Genomic DNA, 21,489 nt, shown 5'->3' with positions numbered 1-21,489 from the left:
TACCCTCTAGTTCCGTCCACGTTGTTGCAAATGGCAAGATTTCATTTTTTGATGGCTGCATAATATTCCAGTGTGTGGATGTGTGTATATATTCCACATCTTCTTTATCCATTCATCTGTAGGTGGACATCTGGGCTCTTTCCATAGTTTGGCTATTGTGGATATTGCTGCTGTAAACATTGGGGTGCAGGTGTCCCTTTGGATCATTACATTTGTATCTTTGGGGTAAATACCCAGTAGTGCAATTGCTGGCTCGTAGGGTAGCTCTATTTTCAACTCTTTGAGGAACCTCTATACTGTTTTCCAGAGTGGCTGCACCAGTTATGTTCACATTCTAAGTGTTTTAATATCTAGTAGAATACATTTGAATTAAAACCCTGAAAATAAGCTGTTCTTCTTCTATGTCTAATTCTTCGTCTGTATTTAAGTTTGGGACTGAAAATGTTTGGTTTTTTTGTTGTTGTCATTCGAGGATTTTATTTATTTGTTTATTTATTTATTTGAGAGAACACAGGTGCATGTGGTAGGGGGGCAAAAGGGGAGGGAGCAGGAGAATCTCAAGCAGACTCCGCGTTTAGCAGGGAGCCCTTCTTGGGGATTCATCTCACGACCCTGAGATCATGACCTGAGCCAAAATCAAGAGTGGGATGCTCAACTGACTGAGCTACCCAGGTGCCCTGGAAAATGTTTGTTTTTAAAAAATGATTAAATATGCCAAGTTTGGGTTGATATAATACTAATTAAATCTACAAGGTTTCTATTGCTAAGTCCTAGAAGCCATTAGCAATTGTGGACTGAACTGAAGACTTCTGAAACCATTAATTTTTAATAAAAATAAGTTTAAGTATTGGTATTTTCCATTTCTCTTTTTTAATGCCTATCATGTTTATTTCTTCCCTAGATCTTCCTCAGAACTGTGATCCTAACATTCCCTTAGTTGCTCAGGAATTAATGAAAAAGATGATACGTCAGTTTGCAATTGAGTATATTTCAAAAAGTGGTAAAATTCAAGAAAATAGAAATGGTTCAATTGGACCAAGTCTAATATGTAAAAGTATCCAAATGAATCAAGCAGAAAACTCCTTTCAGGAAGAACAGGAAGGCCCCTTAGACCTCACTGTGAATCGAATGCAAGAACAAAATACTCAGCAAGGTAAGATTTTGTGTGTGGTGTATGTGTGTGTGTGTGTGATTCATAATTTTATGTTTTAGTATTTAATATACATAAAGCCTTACATTCATAAAGAAAATTTATTTTAGAAGTAATATTACTTGCAATTAACCTATGTGATATGAACTAGAGAGAAGTGCTGAATTTTGTATTTGACTTTGTTTACGAAAGAGGAAATTTGAGTTGCTCTTGGTCTCTTTTCACAATAAAATGTATGGTGAGAGAATCTTAACAAGCAGCTTAAAAGCAAAGAATACAAATAGCTGTATAAATTATTTTTAAAATGTATAGCTGAGAACACTAAGCACTTGCTATTCAGTTTTTTACACTTAGGTGAAAAATAAAAAATAGATTTTTTTTTTCAATTATTTATGATGTAACTGAGGAAAAAGAAAAGTTAATATATGTGATAAATATAATCATGCAATTAAGTATATAGAGATACATTTTTCATAAGAAGTCTGAATGATGAAGGCTATGTTGGACTTATCTAACAGTTAATTGAAGAAGAGCCATGATTTACAGAGGAAAGGAAGGAAGGACCTTTTAAGTGCTTGTGGGGGGTGCCAAATATTGTTTGCCTGGAGAAGAGAGGACAGGTATCTTTTGTTAACACAGGTTAGGGATAGTGTTGTCAGTCCTTGGAGTCAGGAAAATATCATCATTAGATTTGATCACAGAGGGCAGTGTGTGTTTGGGCTCTAGAGTATCTAGTCAGTGTTTAAAGAAGATAGTCATTTCATTGTATAAAGCAGATTAAAATTGAGAGTGGATGAAATATGGAATGATTTTCTCTTTTTGCTTCCCTAATTTTAGGTTGTGGGAGTTTACTTATGTAGAAAGATCTGAGAAATATTAAGATAATAATTAGACAGTTTATAAGCAGAAATGTCAAAGATGACTATGATATGAGGCTTGAGGAAAAAATATATCAACACAGAATTTTGGAAAGTAGAAGGCATAGGATTTTTAGAATTTTGCTTTTTTTTTTTTGCTTTTCCGTGTTTCATATCCTCTTAGAGCTCTTTGTCAAAGGCAGTTCAGTGTTCTAATGAGACTAAAAGGTTTTGGTATCTGACAGACTTGTGGTTGACCAGCTCTGCTACTTAATTACTTGAACAAGTAACTTTACCTATTGGAGCTTTAAGTTTCCTCATTTGTTATTTGGCATTAATAATAGCAAACTCATTAGAGCAATGTGAAAATTAAATATGAAGTAACGAACTCATAAAGGATAGTCGAACACTAGTCTCCATGCTCTGTACCTGCTTTTCCTTACTACCACAGAAGAGAAGTCTTAGAAGTAACATGATAGTTATCTGTAAATATTTGTGTGGCTATTACATTAAAGTAGGGCAGAACTTTCTTTAAATAGCCCAGTGAGTAGAATTAGGATCTAGAAATTAGGTGGAAACAGAAATATTTCTAAGGATCAGACATTTCTCCAAGTGGAAAGTGGTTGCCTTATCATTAGAGGTATTCAAAAGCATTAGATGAGTGGTTGGAATAAGTGACATTTTTAAAAGTCAATTTCCAATCCTTACATTCTATGATTCTATGAACTTAAGTGATAAGGCAAACCCAAGTATAGACAGAAAACAAGTAATGTAAATTTTTTAAATTACTGTGATATTCTTGGCAAAGTACACAGATAATATATCTGTGAACATCCTTTTCATCCGAAGATTGAAAAGAGTAATGATAGTGGATATAAATCTATACCTTAAATAAATAGTCTTCTTGATGATTTTGGTGGATTACTTCTTATCTTATATGATTATAGGAATCATTTAGTCTAGTGTGGCTTGTAGTATAGAGAGCAAGGGAGAGAATATTAATACATTAAGCCAAAGAAATAGATAGAGACCAGATTATGAGAAAGTTACACAGGAAATATTAAAGATTTTGACTTTCTTAGGGCCACAGATTGCTTCAAGCAGAGAGTAATAAAATTAGATTTTTTTTTTTTAATAAAGCCATTCTGTGGTATAGACTGGGTAGGCTCTAAGTTTGCATACTTGCACATGAAATCCTAAAAAAAAATGGAGCACATATCCTTTGATGCATTTGTGTGTGCATGTGTGTGTGTATGTATATACACCAATATCTGTACTAATCTTTCCATAAATTAAAATTTTTAAGGTTGAAATAAAGATGTTATAAACAATTTTTAAGTATCTTGCTAATTGTGACTTCACTGCTGGTATGTTATTACACAGTATAGACTTTGGGAGAATTTTATTAGTAATGATAGAAGATATAAATCCATATTTCAAATGGTTTTCCTAAGAATTAAAATTTTGGAGGGTGCCTGGGTGGCTCAGTTGGTTAAGCGTCTGACTTCAGCTCAGGTCATGATCTCAGGGTCCTGGGATCAAGCCCCCGCGTCCAGTCATCCAGTCGTCCAGTCATCCAGTTGGGGCTCCCTGCTCAGCAGGGAGTCTGCTTGTCCTTCTCCCTCCGCCCCTCCCCCCACTGGTGCTCACTCGCTCTGTCTCTCTGTCTCTCTCTCAAATAAATAAATAAAATCTTTTAAAAAAAGAATTAAAATTTTTGGCCTGATTTCACTGTTCTTACCTATAATCAATTAAGTGCTTATACTAGCATACTAGCAATAACTGTGTTCTGCCTTTATTTGCTAGTGCTTACATTTTTCATAGTATTCTCACTTTATAATGTCTTAACAGTACTCATTTAAGCCCATTGTTCATTCTGTGTGTTACTTTATTCAAATTAGATAATGTAATCTATAAATCTAATGGCTAATCTAACCATAAATAATGTGAATAATTTATGGGTAGTGTAACTTATAAATCTTTAAATTATCAATCATGGTTTTGTAGGTAAACTTCATATAACCTTAAAGCAACAGATAATTTCTGTCTTTTACAGACTATTTTAAAGAATAGAAAAGAGAAATGTTGGTATAATCTTTATACCAAAAACAGACAAAAATAGCAAAATAAAGAAAAGTTGCAAACTAGTCTTACTTACAGACATAGGTATAAAAATCCTAAATAAATATTAGCAAAATGAATATAGTGAAGTATAAAAACATAATAAATGATGACAGGGAAGCAAAGATGATTCCACATTTGAAAAACCTCTATGATTTTCCACATTACCAAAAAAAAAAAAAAGAGAAAAGAAACATATCATCCTAATAGTTACAGAAAAATTCTACAAAAGCTGACACATTTATAATAAAAAATGTTTATCAAATTAAGAGTAAATGTGCACTGCCACTACCAAAAATATCATATCCTAATGATGTAATGGACAAGACAACAATGCACACGATCACCAATTTTCAACATTTTCCAGACCATAGAGGTCCTGACTTAAGTAGCATGATGAGAAAAAAAATAGAAGTATGAAAATAAGCAATAATAAATATGTTATAAGGCAAGAATGAACAAAATTGTGGTTGCTTACAAACAGGATGGTTGTGTATGTAGAAAGTGTGAAAGAATATCTAGGTAAACTTTTAGAACTGATAAAAAGTTCAGAAAAGGTACTGCTCACTAGATCAGTATATATTACTGCAAATCAGCAACCACCCAGTTAGACAATCCAGTTTTTAAAAAATCTCATTTACAATAGCAACAAAGCAGAAATGCACCAGAACACCGAAGAATGAAACTAATAAACTGCTTCAAACATTATGGATAACATAATATTATTGAAGGATGGAAAATGAGACTCCCAAAATAAGTTCCATTTTAAATGAATGGACAGATGCTAAAAGATGGCATTTCATCCTTAATATGCTTGTAGATTCAGTGTCATTCCAGTCAAATTCTCATTGGGTTTATTGTGAAAAATGACTTGCCAATCCTAAAATTTATGGGCAATACTTAAAGAGCTAAGCATAACTTAAGTCAAGGTGATTGGGGGAGTTCCTCTAAAACATATCAAGACTTACTTAATGCAATACAGTTAAAACATGGTGCTGTTGGACATATACAAATCAGTAGAACAGATTAGCAGTCTGGAAACTCTCCAGATGTTAGTGGAATCTGGTACAAGACAGAGATGTCATTATAGATCACTGGGAAGGATGGCCTATTGAATAAATGGTTCCAGGACAACTGGTTATCCATGTAGGGCAACAACAACAACAAAAAAGAGGATTCCTACCTCACACCACTCACAAAAGTAATTCCAGTGGGTTATAGGGCTAAATGTGAAAAGAAAAACTAAAAGAAAAGATATAGGATTAAATCCTAATGAACTCAAAATAAGGAAGACTTTCTTAAGATTGCAAGAATAACAATCCATACAATTTTGTAAATTTGACTGTATTAAAATAAACTTAACTATTATAAAAGTCACTATGAACAGAGGGCAAATTCAAGCCTCAAATGGAGACCGTATTTATAACTGATGTAACTGGCAACCCATTCAACTAACAGAACGAAACTACAGTGAATGAGAAAAACACAGCTATGTAGAAAAATAGGCAAAACACTTGTCAGAACAGAGTTAGCCATATAAGGAAAGAAAAAGATACTCAAAAGAATATCCTACCCAGCCTCTGCCCCAGTATAGGGTTCTTTTATTCTATCATATAAGAGATGGTAATTCAACCACTGATTGATAATAAGTACTTGCAAAAAATCTTTGATAGCTCTGATAATTAAGCTCATATCTCTGAAATATCCACCCCTTGTTTTATATTTTTTCTATCTGCAACAATATTTTGCTTAACAGTACTATAAATATTTGTAGAAATTATTGTAACTCTAAGATTTCTCTTTTGGGGATTTTTCCCCTGTCTGCAGCAATATGAGAAAATTTACTCCTTCTACTAGTGCTGTAAATATTTATTGAAACTATTATGTCTCTCTAAACTTCTGTTTTCCAGGCAAATCTTTTCATCTTTTTTAATTGTTCTTCATAAGTCAGTTTCCATATTCCTCATTTTCCTTTCCCTCTCTTCTACAAACTCTAGACTGGCTTAAAATGTAGTTACCCAGAGGGGAACATTGGCATTTACTTCTCCATTGTACTTTCTAACAAGGTATTTGAAATATTAGAGATATTTCTTTGTGCACTTTCATTTCTACAGATTTGTATAAATACTCTGAGACTCAGAAACTGGGAGGAAGTAAGTCATGCATTGCTTATACCAATGATTCTTTTTTGCCCTGGCACACTAAGTTAAAAAACAGGTAGAAATAACATTCGCATATCATTTTTTTTTTTTAAGATTTTATTTATTTATTTGAGAGAGAGAATGAGATACAGAGAGCATGAGAGGGGGGAGGGTCAGAGGGAGAAGCAGACTCCCTGCTGAGCAGGGAGCCCGATGTGGGACTCGATCCCGGGACTCCAGGATCATGACCTGAGCCGAAGGCAGTCGCTTAACCAACTGAGCCACCCAGGCGCCCTCATTTTTTTTTTTTAATTTCACTCTTAATCTGGGACCAAACTAAAAACTTCTCCTAAATTCTAAAGTACAGGAAGAAATTTGCAAGTTATAGACTTTATCATTATTGTGATACTCATGAAGAATTTACCAGTCCTATACAAAACAAGATCAAATATGGGCAGAGATGAAACAGCATGTCATTGGCCCTGTTGGTGTAGATTTCTGCCATGAGGTCCAGTGATACTCTCCTAGAGCTTTCTTTATAATTTCTCACTGCATTGCAATTGTTTCCATGTTTATCTTTCCACTATAATATATCTTTGGAAGCAGGAACCTGTCTTTTCATTTTTGTATTCCCAGTACATGTATGATATATGACATGTTCAATTTATTAGATTTAAAATCTTCATTGTTTTCAAATGCTACTGACAACTAAAATGAGAATTGAGACTTGATCATTGGATTTATGATTCTTTAGCAATGAAATTTTTTATTTTAATAATTTTGAATGGAAAATGCCTTAATACTTTCTTAAACGAACACATGAAACATTGTCATGATGAACATTAGTTATTGCACTGCCTTGTAATATCTTGACATTTTAGAATTATTTTCCCTCAAGCTAATTGGCAACAGATAAGTAAAAAAAAAATATTTTCAGAAATTACTACTACACAGCGCTACCAATAAGTTAACCTTTGGAAATCACATCCTCTAGTTTGAGTAAGATTAAAAAAAAATTATGTATGAGACTAATATCAACTAGGCTTCAAGTGAGCATTTGAGAGACTGCATTGAATAACTTACATGACTTTCACGGATATGTTTATTAAGTATCTCTTGCTGCTGCTGCTACTGTCACTACTAGTCTGGTTTCTTGGCTGAAATTAAGGTAGGTGAAGTTGTCAGCTGAGATGTTAAACTGTAATTAAGAGAGCCTTTATGGTTTTGTGATGTGATGTTTATGCTGTTTATAAATGGAGTCTGTTGTTGTTCTATGAGGAAAATACGGAACAGTTTTTATAGTTCAGTTCAGAAGGTATTTCTATGTCCGCCAATGAAGGCAATAAAATTATCCATCTTGTTTTTCGGTGCTGAGCTTTTGTTTTCCAAGGCTAAAGACATAAAAGAAAATGTTATGTCTGTGTTTAAGATGATACCATATTTTATTAAACCTGAAGAATAAAACAATATATCTAGATTATCCATGTCGCTTTCAATCTAATATTCTCTGACTCTAGGCATAGAAGAAACAGGTGATACTTAAAAATTCCAAATCGAGGCATACCACTTACCTGCTTTAAAATCTTTTAATGGCTTCTTATTGTCCTTAGGATAAAATCTAAAATCCTGAACTTGCCAAAATCCAGCTCCTGTCTACCAGTCTCATCTTGTGTCTCTCTTTCGTTTTGGTCCTCTTTCTGGCTATCTCTCATTTTCTTCAATATGTCATACACTCTGGCCTCAGAACATTCACACATGCTCGTGCCTCTCTATAGAAACCACTCTCTACCCCCACCAATTTATTCTAAATAAAACTTACTCTTCTTTTTTTCAGGTCTTTTAAACATCACTTCTCTAACAAAACCTCCCTCACACCTCCTAAATTGCATGTACACACACACACACACACACGTGTGTGTGTGTACATTCTATTAATTTCCCACCAAAATTTAAGTTTGGGTCTCTTATATTTTCTCATAGCATCATGTGTTCTTTTGTAGCACTTATCACCCTTCTAATTATTTGTTTCCATCATTTATTTTGTGGTTTCTGTTTGTTAAGCTTTTTCCTGTCCTTTATTTTCTTTTAGGTTGCATTTTTCCCTTTATTTCACTTTTTTTTCCTTTGCTGATTTTCAAGTTATATACTTCACTGCTATTCTGTTGGTGGTTACACCAGAAATTCTTAAGTGTGTAATTAGCTGAACAGTTAATATAAATAACTTAGAGCATTTTAAGTTGCCACCTATCCCGACACATAGAGCTATTTTATCAGTGCTTTAGTTCTCTTTTTATGACACCACAGTTTAAGCATTGTAACTGTTTCATATCATCAGTTTTTGTTTAGATTTACATATATGATGACCTTTTCCTTTGCTCACCATTCCTTCCTGTATCTCAGATTTTCCTCTGGGAACAAAAATTCTTTTAATAAACAGAATTTTCTTAATTCTGTTGATAGCAAATTCCCAGGTTTTTTTTTTTTCAGTTTCTTTTTCTTTTTTTTTTTTTAATGTATGTTCTTAAAAGATTATTTTTCTGGGTACACAAGTTTAGGCTTACTGCTACTCTGAGAGTGTCCTGGCTTCCATTGTTGCTATAACTACAACTAGTAGGCTTTCCTTTATAGGTAATCTTTATACTCTGTACTTTCAGCAACTCTCTTTCTCTTTCTCTGTATGTGTGTTTTGTTTATGGGTTCTGTAGGTTGTCTTGGATATGTTTGGGTATAGATTTATTTTCTTTATTCTGATTGGTAATCATATGGTTTCTATAACTTAGGAAAAATGTCTTTCATCAATTGTGATTTTTTTTAGCCATTATCTTTTCAAATGTGTTGTAATTCTCACTTTATCACCTGTCAGAATCTACTGAGACATTTTTTGGATCTTCTCACTCTATCCTCTGTATCACTTATCTTCTCTTTTATATCTTCCATCTCTTTGCCTCCTTTTGTTGCATCTTGATTAGTGTATTTAGAGCAATCTCCAAATTCACTAATTCTCTCCTGAGCTATTCTGATTACTGTTTAACCTGTATCTTGAATTTCTAATTTGTTACTACATTTTTCATTTCCAGAATTATTTGTAACATTTTTAGAAATATGCCTGTCAGCGTGCCCCTAATTTTACAAAAGAATCAATAAGCAAGATACCAAGAGTGACTAGGAGGATTATTTTAGGCAAGGTGGTCAGGAATGTCTCCCTGAGGGAAATGAGTTTGAGCAGAGGCTTGAATAATGAGAAGTCCTCCACATGAGGATCTGAGGGCAAGGGATTCTAGGAAGAAGAAATATCAAATACAAAGACAAAAATATCAGAAGGCAAAAAAGGCAGGAACAGATCAGTTATGTTTGAGGAACTGCATGAAGATTGTGTCAGTTACTTAAAAATCAGGAGACTATTCAAAGCTTTTTCTATAAAGTCAGATTATAAAGTGTGAAGAAATATAATTGTCACAGAACGTATGAACTGGATTTTTCGTTTTTCTGTCTTGTAAAGAATATCACAAACAAATAGCCATACGCTTTACAGTCAGATGTTCCTTAAATGTTGCCATGTAAGCAAACCAACACTTGACTAACCTAATTAGCTGCATGAAGCATAAAAAGAAAGAAAGAAGGAGAGGAAGAGAAAAAAAAAAGAAGCAGAAAGAAAGAAAAAAGATTAACTTCCTTATAGCCATTACGTTTTTCCTGAATATTTGTTATAGTTTGATAGAAAGTTGGCCACTGTAGCACCACATGGTTTTTAAGTGACGATACTTTGGATTTTAGTTTCCTTTGTAATTTTTTTCATCTCTTTTCCCTCTAAAGAGATAACTTTCATAATGTATATCTTAATATAACTTTGAAGTTATCAGTTTGTCAAAATTGTGTTCTTGTGCTCAGATTGAATAAAAGTAAAGCTTACATTACTTCTGTATTTAAAACCTTCCTCTTAGTTTTCTGTTACATGAAGAACAAAATTTATTTCCATGACTTGTATGACTTTGCTAAGATCTTGTCCCTGCCCACCTCTCTGTTTTATATATAGAATACGTGTGTGTGTGTGTGTGTGTGTGTGTGTGTGTGTGTGTTATTCATTGGGGGCATTATTTATAATAGCAAAGAGTTGGAAATATATTCTCATTTGCAAAAAAAGCAGGAAGGATAAAAACTAAAAGCATGGTTCCCTATAAGGGGATGAAGTAGATGAGGCAGAGGAGACAGGATGAAAGTGCTGTGAATAGACTTTGTTATGTAGTTTTATGTAAATATTCTACATATTCCAAAGAATATACATTTTTTAAAATAAAGCAATCCCTAAAATTTGAGAAAGAATATAACAAATCTGGCTGCATTATTTTAGTAACGTAGTGACACTGAGGAAAGAATTACGTCAGGTAACTTTAGCCAATATTTTGACTGTACATTCTTAGTAGAATATATTCTAAGGACAAAGAGTGCTTCAAAGAAATCTTTTTGGTAATATTAGTAATAATATTGCCATTGTATATTATTTTGAATCTAGATAATATGTAATCATGTAACATTGTTAGGGAACCAAGATTTCCAGGGTAAGAGAAGAAACACAGGAGTAAAAACAAAGAAGTAAAAATGCTGTAATATTGAAATGTCAGTGCAAATTCACAATTTTTTTTTCTTTTCAAAAATTTTCATTTCCTAGTCTGACTACTGAAGTACTCTAAAAGCAGTGACAGCTCAATTGAACCTAGACCCGGATTATGATCTCTAAACATTATTTTCCTTTAAAAGGAAGCTGGCCTCCTTGCAATCCTTGTGTGGATCAGAAAGTGTACAAAATGAGCCTAGAACATCTTGTGCCAGCAAGCAAGGAAGCTCCAAAGACTAATTTGTCAACAGACTACAGAAGCCAATGTTAAGAGTTCCCCATTGGCCAGTATGAGAACATTTGAGCATCAAAACGAACAGTTGCAACTGAAGCATGCTGAATGTTTTAAAATCCATTCATTTATGATAATCAGAAAACAGAAGTGCCCCTCAAAGTCTTTAGTCCACCCTGGGGATACATAGTGTACCGTAGTGCGCAAATGAGCAATTAAAGGGAAAAGTTAAGTATTTGTCTTCTTTCTTTTCTTCCTTCCTTCCTTCCTTCCTTCCTTTCTCTTTCTCTTTCTCTCTCTCCTTTTCTTTTCTTTTCTTTTCTTTTCTTTTCTTTTCTTTTCTTTTCTTTTCTTTTCTTTTCTTTTCTTTCTACAGATTGTATTTCAGGACCAAATAGCCATCATTTAAGAAAGATTCTTGGGCGCCTGGGTGGCTCAGTTGGTTAAGCAACTGCCTTCGGCTCAGGTCATGATCCTGGAGTCCCTGGATCGAGTCCCGCATTGGGCTCCCTGCTTGGCAGGGAGTCTGCTTCTCCCTTTGACCCTCCCCCCTCTCATGTGCTCTCTCTCTCTCTCATTTTCTCTCTCAAATAAATAAATAAATAAATAATCTTTAAAAAAAAAAAAAAAAAAGATTCTTAAAGGGGCACCTGGGTGGCTCAATGGGTTAAGCAGCTGCCTTCAGCTCAGGTCATGATCCCAGGGTCCTGGGATAGAGCCAGGCCCCAAGCTCCCTGCTCAGTGGGGAGTCTGCCTCTCCCTCTCCCTCTGCTGCTCCCCCTGCTTGTACTCTCTCTTTCAAATAAACAAAATCTTAAAAAAAAAAGGATTCTTAAAGAATTTCAGCTAATAAATATGGAAAACATGATAGATTAAAAATAGTACTACTTTGCAACTCCTAATAAGATAATTGAATCAGACATCATCATCAGAAGATAAAACTATTAGAAGAAAGGTTATTTGGGGAACTGTACAATGTAGGGCATGGTCAGATTATCACCATCAGAACACACTGATCACTTGAGCATCATTGAGATTAGACTTTATGTGCCTTGTGATATGTTGCATCACTTTTGAAGTATTCTTGCCAAAAACAAGAATATGTTTGAATAGGAATCTAAGCAGTTCTTTAGGCCAGCGGTTCTCAAATATGGTTCAGGAAGTTCTTGGAGCCCCTGAAACTTTCAGGGGATACCCCAGGTCAAAACTAATAATATGTTATTTGTCCTTTTCACTCTCATTCTCTCACAAGTATGTAATTAAGTCCACCAGAGACTACTAGTATTTCTAAATATATTGACTACAGAAGCATATATGACAATCTGCTTATCTTCTATTAAGCTAGACATTAAAGAGATTTGCAAATTATTTAAAAATCTCACTGTTTTACTTTGAAAATGTTGTTTTTCATTAAAATGTTTTTAAAAACATTAACATTTATAGTTATTGTTATCAATTAGGAATATTTTTTAAACTTATTAGTTTAATTTATATGGTAAATATAAATGGATGTAACCTCACCTAAACAAAAGCTCTTTGAAGTTCACAGTATTTTTTTTTTTAAGATTTTATTTATTTATATGACGGAGAGAGAGAGAACAAGCAGGAGGAGTGGCAAGGAGGGGGAGAGGGAGAAGCAGGCTCCCGCTGAGCAAGGAGCCCAATGCTGGGGCTCAGTCCCAGAACCCTGGGATCATGACCTGGGCCAAGGCAGCTGCTTAACGGACTGAGCCACCCAGGCGCCCCCACAGTATTTTTTAAGAGTAAAAAGAAATTATGAGATCCAAAAGCTTACAGACCATTTGCTTTAGAGTTAATTCCAAGTTTATCAGAATTACTGGTAAATAGAACAAAGGAAATGACATCACAGGAGACAGAACAAACCATAATGTAAAATGTTCTCTAGTAGTACCGATGACCTAGCTTCTTCAAAAAGTCAGTGTTGGGGCACCTGGCTGGCTCAGTTGGAAGAGCATGTGACTTTTGATCTCAGGGTTGTGAGTTTGAGCCCCACATTGGGTGTAGAGATTACTAAAATAAACTTGAAAAAGTGTCATGAAGACTCACTAGAGGAAATTTCAGTACAAACCAGGTGTTAGACGATAGCAAGGAATTGGTATAATTATGTATGAAAATGTTTATATGTTTTAAAGATTCATGACACTGAAATGATGTAACATCTGGAATTAGCTTTAAAATACTTAGGTAAATAGGGATAAATGGAACAAATATAGCAAAAATCTAGGTAATTGTTGAAACTGAAGAGAGGATATAAGGGAGAATCATTCTATATTTTTGTATGTTTGAATTTTATCTTAATAAAATTTATCTTTTTAAAAAGCAGATCACTTCTCAGAGGCTTTGCCTAATAATTTATTCCAACATAGTAACCCCTTTCCACCTGCCACTGTGTCCTGTTACTGTGTTTTATTTTCATTATAAGTCTTACCACCTTGGGAAATTTTTTTTTATTGATTTGTTTATCTTTTCTTTGTCTTCCCCTCTAGAATGTAAGTTCCATGAAAGCAGGAACATTTTCTATCTTGTTCCCTTACTGTTTCCTGTGTGCCTAAAAAAATGACTGGCATATTATATCCATTCAATAAGTATTAATTGAATAAATGAACATAAAAGCTATATATTATAGGAAAACTAGAAAATAAACGAAGAAAATAAAAATTATCCTTTCTTACCTACCCAGCAGTAACTGCTCCTGTTAAGTTTTCAATCCTTCTGAATCATTTTCTGGGAAAAAAATACATAGACACATATACTCTCTGTCTTCCCAGAGCTCACTCCCACAAATCTACGTTATATAATCCTCTGCAACTTATGGTTTTTAAAATAATATTTTTAAACATCCTTTTGTTACTAGATACCTTTCTACAAAATCATTTACTTAGTTGAATAATATTCTGTTGTGTGGAAGTATCACATATTTAATTCTGTCTCTAGGTATATAAGTAAACATGCGTGAGCTAAGACTTTGCCCTCAATCTTAATTTTTACCATAGGACGCATTCCTAGAAGTAAAATTGCTGCATCGAGATGCACATGCATAAAGCTGTTAGAAGTCAACATAGTGAGTGTGGGAGTGAGTGAGTGATCAGAGGGAAAATAGGATGGGGGGTGTTTCTTGCTTGATGGTGGTAATCTAGGTGCTGTTTACATAGGACTGTTTAGTTTGTGGAAATTCATTAAACTATACTTGTGTGCATTTTTATTATGAATGTCATATTTCAATAAAAAGCTTTTTAAAATATAAATCATTTTTGGATAAGCATGACAGAGGCTATCAAATGTATGGTCAACAAATGTAAAGTCTTCCAGTATGACATTGTTGTAATAAATATACATCCCACGTTTTAAGTAAAATGTTTGGTTAAAACTTGAACTTATAGAATAAGGTAGTGCAATACATGGGATAAAAAAGAGAACCTGTTTTTTAAAATATTTTTTAAGTATGGACTTGAAGCTTTTTGAAATTTTGTTTCAATTCAGTACTTATAGGAATAACTGAAGAAAGAAAAAACCTGCAATGAAATTCTAAAATGGTATTTGGTGGAAGTGCTTAGCTAATTTTTACATCCTAAGTTCACAATTTATATTGTCTTTTATTAATAAATAGTAGATGAATGAATCCTATGGGTTTCAGCTATATATGCACTAAATAAAACATCAGGAAGACTATAACTTTCCCTTTTTAGAACGCTTGCTTGTCGAGGGAGGCAAATAAGGGAAGGAAAAACCAATGTTAAAACTTAATTGATATGCTACTCTAATTATTGGTTATTCCCCCATGACTCTGAAACTTTAACTCGTTGGTTAAACCAGTAACAATAAAAACAATTTAAAAATAAAATTTGGGTAAACCCAAGAGAATGCTTTTATGCTTTGGTATTATTGCGTTAATAAGTTTTGTTAAGTGTGTGTTAATAAGTTTTCGTATGTGTATGCAAGTATGGCCCACACACATATTTTAACTGCTCAGCTCCTTATCAAAGATCAGCATTGTTGTCATGTGGTATATTTACTTCCAGGTTTTATTCTATATTTGATTTTTTTGGCTTTTTATATGGTTAGTTGTCCATATCTCTATTCAAGTTTATATCCTACCTTTAAAAAAAACTGTAATAGCAGTTGCAGTGTTCAGTGTTTTATTAATTACCTTAATGGATATGTTAGACCTAATTTTCAAACAAGTGAAACTACCATAATTTATATAACCATTTTTTAAATATTCAGGGTTGTAAAAAAAAAATTGTATTGATCAGTAATATTGAAATCTTTGGTATATCTTTGTACATGAAAACATTTCCTTGTTAAATATTTTCTTAAAATAGATACCTAGAAAAGTGTGAACATTTTTAAGATTTTTGATGACATATTGCTGTAATGTTTCCAAAAGGGTTGTGTTCCTGAACTAGTAATGTTTGACCATGCCAAGTTTATTACACCATTACCAACCTTGTAATTTGTCTTTTCAAAACATCACAGATTAGAACTGTAGTTAAACGCAGACTCTGGGACGTGGCTGCCTGAGTTTGAATGGCATTTTCACTACTTAACTGTGTGACCGTGGGTAGGACAATTAACCTCTCTTTCACTTTCAGTTTTATCATTTAAATTTGCAAATTAGTAAAACCTATTTCTGTATTGGGTTGTGTAAGCACTAAATGGGTTAAGACATGAAATGCTCTTAGTGTAGTGTTTCACACACTTTATGTGCCCTATAGAAAAATATTAGTTTTATATATGTAGATTTTTTGTGAGTTACTAATATTTTTTAGAAATCAGTTGAATATAAGTGGATTAATAATTTAAATCATAGGAATCTCCTAGAGAGTAACGTTAAGAAAAGACCAGAAGGAGCCAGAGGCTGACTAGGACAATACCTTGAGGGGCTAAAATAAAGACAAAACCCCGGGTGCCTGGGTAGTGCAGTCAGTTGAGCATCCGACCTTTGGTTTCTGCTCAGGTCATGGCCGTGGGTCATGGTATCAAGCCCCGCATGGGGCTCCACACTCAGCACAGACTCTGCTTGGGATTCTCACTCTCCCTCTCCTCTGCCCCTCTTATTTCCTCCCCACCCGTGGGTGCGCTTGCTCTCTCTCTCTCTCTCATAAATAAATCTTTTTTAAAAAAAAAGACAAGATCCATATAAGGAGATGGACAAGAAATGATGAGAGATGTAAGGTAGAAATAACATTAAGGTATTTATTAAAACTGTAGCATAAGTTTGCAGTTTGCATCAAACATTATTAAATGTTAAGTAGCAGTGATTTTGATGAAAGTTTTACTGCTAATAATTGCCATTTCTGTGAAATTTAATTTGGAATATTCTCCCCCTTCTAGACAATATAAAATTTATGTGATATTTTCTCCTCATTAAAATGCACTTGCCTTCATATACTGAATCTTACTAATATTTACATATTTAATATTGATGAGAGATAATTTGGTTTCAAAGACCTTTTATCTCATATTCCCTCCTATGGACTGAGCTTCATGATTTGTCTCGTGCAGCAACTGAAGACCAATAGTATTGTGAGGAGTTAATAATATTCATAATTAAGTGATTAATGATCAGTCTTGACAATTTCTGAAGAAAAATCTGTATGATTATTAGAACCTAAAAAATACAGTAATTGATTAAAACCGTTCTTAGGTTCTTTAACTTAAGCGGAGTTTCTCTATGTGCAGCTAACCGTCTCTTCTGTATAGATATCAGCCTTTTGACTGTGTTGTTGTTTTCTGGATAGCTGAACAAAGTTAGTTGATTGCATGACTGTTTTGCTAGTCAGAGTCTTTTGTATGCAATGCTGATTGTTGTGACAAAATTGAACAAGATATTGATGAGTCAGTGAATAAGTTTTTACTGAGGTACTATTCCTTTCAGGCCCTGGCTTAGGGAGGGAGTCTTGTGAGAAAATCAGCCAGGTAATTATGCTTAATTACATATAAATCTTAAATAGATTCTAAAAGTAGTTACTAACTCCCATATTAGACTTGAGGTGCTAAACTAAGCAAATTATAATAACACATCATAAATACAGTATAGAAGAATATAAAGGGTGTTGGGAAATTTGGAAAATATTTGAGGGGATGGATGATCCTGAAGGATGTGTAGAAATTAACTTGCCAGGCCAAGAGAACACAGAACCTACTTTGAAGAATGGACAAAGGCCATAAGATGAGAGATAAGAAAAAATGGTATCCGGGGTGCCTAGGTGGTTCATTTGTTAAGCGTCTGCCTTCGGCTCAGGTCATGATCCGAGGGTCCTGGGATCGAGCCCTGCATCGGGCTTCCTGCTCTGCGGGAAGCCTGCTTCTCCCTCTCCCACTCCCCCTGCTTGTGTTTCCTCTCTCGCTGTCTCTCTCTCTCTCTGTCAAATATATAAATAAAAAAATCTTAAAAAAAAAAAAAGTAAAAATGGTATCCTTGGAGGTGTGAAAAACAATTCTGTATTATGACAGTTGCACTTGTCTGCTTTGAATAGATCCTTGATCAGGAATTTGCATGAAAATACGGAACTGAAAACAATTTGTAAATGAAAATTCAAATCTTGATTTTAACAGAAGGTGAATTCTAAAAAAAATTAAGCCAGTGAAGTATTGATATCAAGAAATTGCCCAGTTTGGTCATGGTTTCAGTTTTTCAAGGATCAGTCCATTTTAAAAGTTATATCTGGTAGTATATACAATTACCTGACCTTGTTGAAAGATTCCACTGGCCTCTCTATACATTTTGCATTAGTGTTTGATCAAAAGTAAATTATAGTCTTAAGACCCAGTCTATAATCAGTAAATGGGAATAATTTGTATTTATTATTAAGTAGTTTTCAAATATAGAGAAATATACTGCTTAATAATCATGTTCCTGTTACCCAGAACTAATGTGTTATTTGATCATGTTTGCTTCTGATAATGCTTTCTCTTAAGGAACTATCACATCCTTTTGTTTAGTCTTGGAAGCAACCTCTGATAATGCCTATTTATGCATTTATAAGTAAAATAGTTTTGTGTTTTTTAAAAATTCACAATAATGCATACTAGATGCACTCTTGTTAATTTATTCCTACAACTTGCTTTTCTTACCAGATGAGCAAAAATTAAAAATCTCAACACCACCAAATGTCATCAAGGATGTGGGAAAGAAATTTGGTGATACCTACTAAATTCCAAAATGTAAAGTCCAGCACTTAACACTTCTAGGTGTATATCTTAGAAAAATTCTTATACATGCACACAAGAAAGCATTTAAAAGGATTTTCATTTCAGTATTTTTTGTAAAGTGTAAAACAAAAACAACCTAGGTACCTACCAATAGTTGAATGGTAAATAAATTTCAGTCCTTGTCTTCTACTTATTTTATATTGCCCTAGAGCATAATAAGTGCTTAGTTTTGGGGGCGCCTGGGTGGCTCAGTTGGTTAAGCATCTGTCTTCGGCTCAGGTCATGATCTCAGGGTCCTGGGATCAAGCCCCATGTTGGGCTCCCTACTCAGTGGGAGTTTGCTTCTCCTTCTCCCTATGCCCCTCACCCCTGCTCATTCTTGCTCTCTCTCTCAAATAAATAAATAAAATATTTTAAAAAGGAGTGCCTGAGTGGTTCAGTTGGTTAATAAGCATCTGCCTTCAGCTCAGGTCATGGTGCCTGGGTGCTGGGATCAAGCCCCATGTCAGGCTCCCTGCGGCAGGGAGCCTGCTTCTCTCTCTCCCTCTGCCATTCCCCCTGCAACTCGTGTTCTCTTTCTGTCAGATGAATAAATAAAATCTTTTTTTAAAAAGTGCTTAGTTTCTATCCATCAAGTTAATCATTAGTACTTTGGAAATATATACACGAAATAATCTAGTTATGATGTGCTATCTCCATTGTTGAAGGAGTGATGCTTATAGATGTAATCACTTCAGCTAGATCTAAATCAGCAGCAGGAGCAAGAAAATGCCCTTTATCCCCATTCCTGATCTTTTTTTTTTTTCCTGAATCCTTGTTCCCAGGCTATCTCTTCCCTTCTGTTACTGTTTTTGCTTTTCTAATTTGGATAATCCTAGAGATAACTCTGTGATTTTTCTGGCTCTTGAGCTACAGCTTTTATGATGTATAAAGGAGTAATGGTATCAGCAAAATAGTATAGGCCAAAGCACTGCTAACAAAATGTGAGATTTTCTATGATAACTAAAATTTCTCTAAAAGTTCTTTACTTATATATTTATGTATCTTGTATTCACTACATAGATGCTCATTGATTACATAATTTTACTGTGTGGTAGAAATATGTTGAGGGAGTATATTTTGTTTTCACTAGATAACAGATTAATGTGTTACTTCTAGAGCAAAACTATTAACATAGGTAGCCTAAGTATGGAGACAAGGCTGTGGGGAAAAAATTAAAGCATCTCTCACCTCGGTCAACTGTTTAGAGTTCTGAAAGAAGAGTCAGGAGTATAAGCTTGATTTGAGTAGCTCTCTTAAAGATGAAACAGGACTTAGGTCTAGTTCATCCTTCAGATTCAAATTATCCCTAAACAGGGCCATGTGTCTAGGAATGGCCCAAAAAGGACAAGAATACCTTTATTGCCCTAGATAGGGAGCTATAGCCTAATTTGCATAGTTAATGTAAAGGAGAGAGAGGAGTTCCCAGACCTCCTTTTCTTATTTCTGGTCTGTGAAATAATTAACTTTAAATTGACTATCAAAAGTGTAAAAGTTTAGAATTGGAAAAATTTCATTAATTCATTTTGTAACATTGACTAGGAATAATAGATTTATGGAGAGTGTGTTTTATGTGCTGCATACTACGTAAAACATGAGCAGAATCAAAACTGGTGAATTCAGGGGTAAATCTGAATATGGATTAGATAGTAATGATTTTTTGAAGATGATCTTATAAGGTCTTGAAATAATAAAATTTTAATTGCTGAAGGAGAGAAATGAGATAGTAAAAGAGAAGACAACATTCAGTTTTTTCTTTTAGTAGGTTACAGCACTCTACTATTTATGAAATACAAGTAAATAAGATCCCTGACCTGAGGAATTCAGTCTTCAGGAATAAATAATTGCAAGACAGTATCATAAGTGTCATTAAGTGTTATAAGTGTCGACACAAGGGAGACAGTAATCAGCTTCTACTTGGGGGCATATGGATCTTTAAAGATGAGTAGGAGTTTGACAAGTTGAAAAGGTAGAGCATTCTAGGCAGAGGGAACCATGAACTGCAATTTGAGAGACCTGACACCAAGTAGCATGTTTGAGGAACTGTAAGTGGTTAGATACACGGGAAGTATGAGGGTTGGGTTGAGTTGGAGACAAAGCATAAAAAATTGAGCTGGACAGATAACCTGGGGCAAGATGCTTCATTTAACAATTTTTCAAGGTACTGTGTACCATATGCTTTGTTTACCTCTCCAGTCTTCTCTTTTAATTCTTCAAAATTCTATTCAGCAAATATTTACTGAATGCCAGGCACTATTCTAGGCAGTGGGGATACATGGGTGAATAAAATAGACATGGTCTTTGTCTTCACATAGCTGATGGTCTGCATGGCTGACACTGGTAAGTATGTAAGCAACTAGAATATAGCATGCTAAATGCTAAATAATATAGGTAAGTGTGGCAGGTATAGGAACCTAGAATAATGACAACCAAATTCAAGTTGTGGCCTGAATGATTGAATGATGAGTAAGATTTGGTGAGAATTAGGGTGAATGTGGGGATAGAAGGAAAGGATTAGGAGTCTTCTAACAGAGGAAACTAAGAAAGTGTGAAACCCAGAGTTGAGAAATATGATAGTGTTTTCCCAGCAGGTTTCCCTACTCCACCTCTAGCCCTTGCAGTCATTCTCCCCACAGCAGATTGATCCATTAAAAGCACAAATTAAAATCGTGTCAGTCTTATGCTCAGAATCCTCCAGTGGTTTCCTGTCTCTCAAAATACAAATTTCTTACCATGGCCAACAAGGCCTAATGTGATCTGCCTTCGTACATTTCTGATCTCATTTCAGTCAGCCTGGCTTCCAGCCACCCTGGCCTCTTTGCTATTCCTCAGACATTTCAGAAATGATTCCGTGTCGCAGCCCTTGCATACACTGTTCCTTAGAGAAGCTTTCCCCCGATAACATATTTGGTTGGTCATGGTTGGCATCATGACAATAGGTACTATTTATGCCTTTGTTACTGCTGCTTCCAAATTCCTAAAATAGTGCTTTGCACATAGTAGGCACTCAATAAAATTATTGAATTACATATAGCAGGTTGTGAGATAGACATTTTATTTTTCTGTCTTTGTGTCTTGCCAGAGCACCTAAGTGATAGGTAAATTTATATGGTAACAATAAAACCCAGTTGATTTTTTTTTTTAAACCAACTTGAATTTTT

At 34.4% G+C, this 21,489-nt stretch overlaps 1 protein-coding gene across 16 annotated transcripts in view; it reads left to right on the top strand.

The window, feature by feature from the left end:
* The window catches only part of LCORL (ligand dependent nuclear receptor corepressor like), a 166,282-nt gene that overhangs the window by 106,465 nt on the left and 38,328 nt on the right, over positions 1-21,489 (top strand). For 15 of the 16 annotated variants that reach the window (XR_004298836.1, XM_032400071.1, XM_032400085.1 and 12 more), the window contains one exon: positions 902-1,153. The exons of the other annotated variant lie outside the window; for it this stretch is intronic. Coding sequence is in view for 14 of the 15 variants with exons in the window: in XM_032400071.1 (XP_032255962.1) it covers positions 902-1,153 (252 nt within the window). In the remaining variant the exon portion in view is untranslated. The remainder of the gene's footprint in view (positions 1-901; positions 1,154-21,489) is intronic. 16 annotated transcript variants of the gene reach the window in all.

Source organism: Phoca vitulina, unplaced genomic scaffold (genome assembly GCF_004348235.1).
Source record: "Phoca vitulina isolate PV1807 unplaced genomic scaffold, GSC_HSeal_1.0 scaffold3, whole genome shotgun sequence".
Lineage (NCBI taxonomy): Eukaryota > Metazoa > Chordata > Mammalia > Carnivora > Phocidae > Phoca > Phoca vitulina.
The sequence above is the reverse complement of the archived record's forward strand: the minus strand, read 5'-3'. Positions and strand labels throughout refer to the sequence as shown.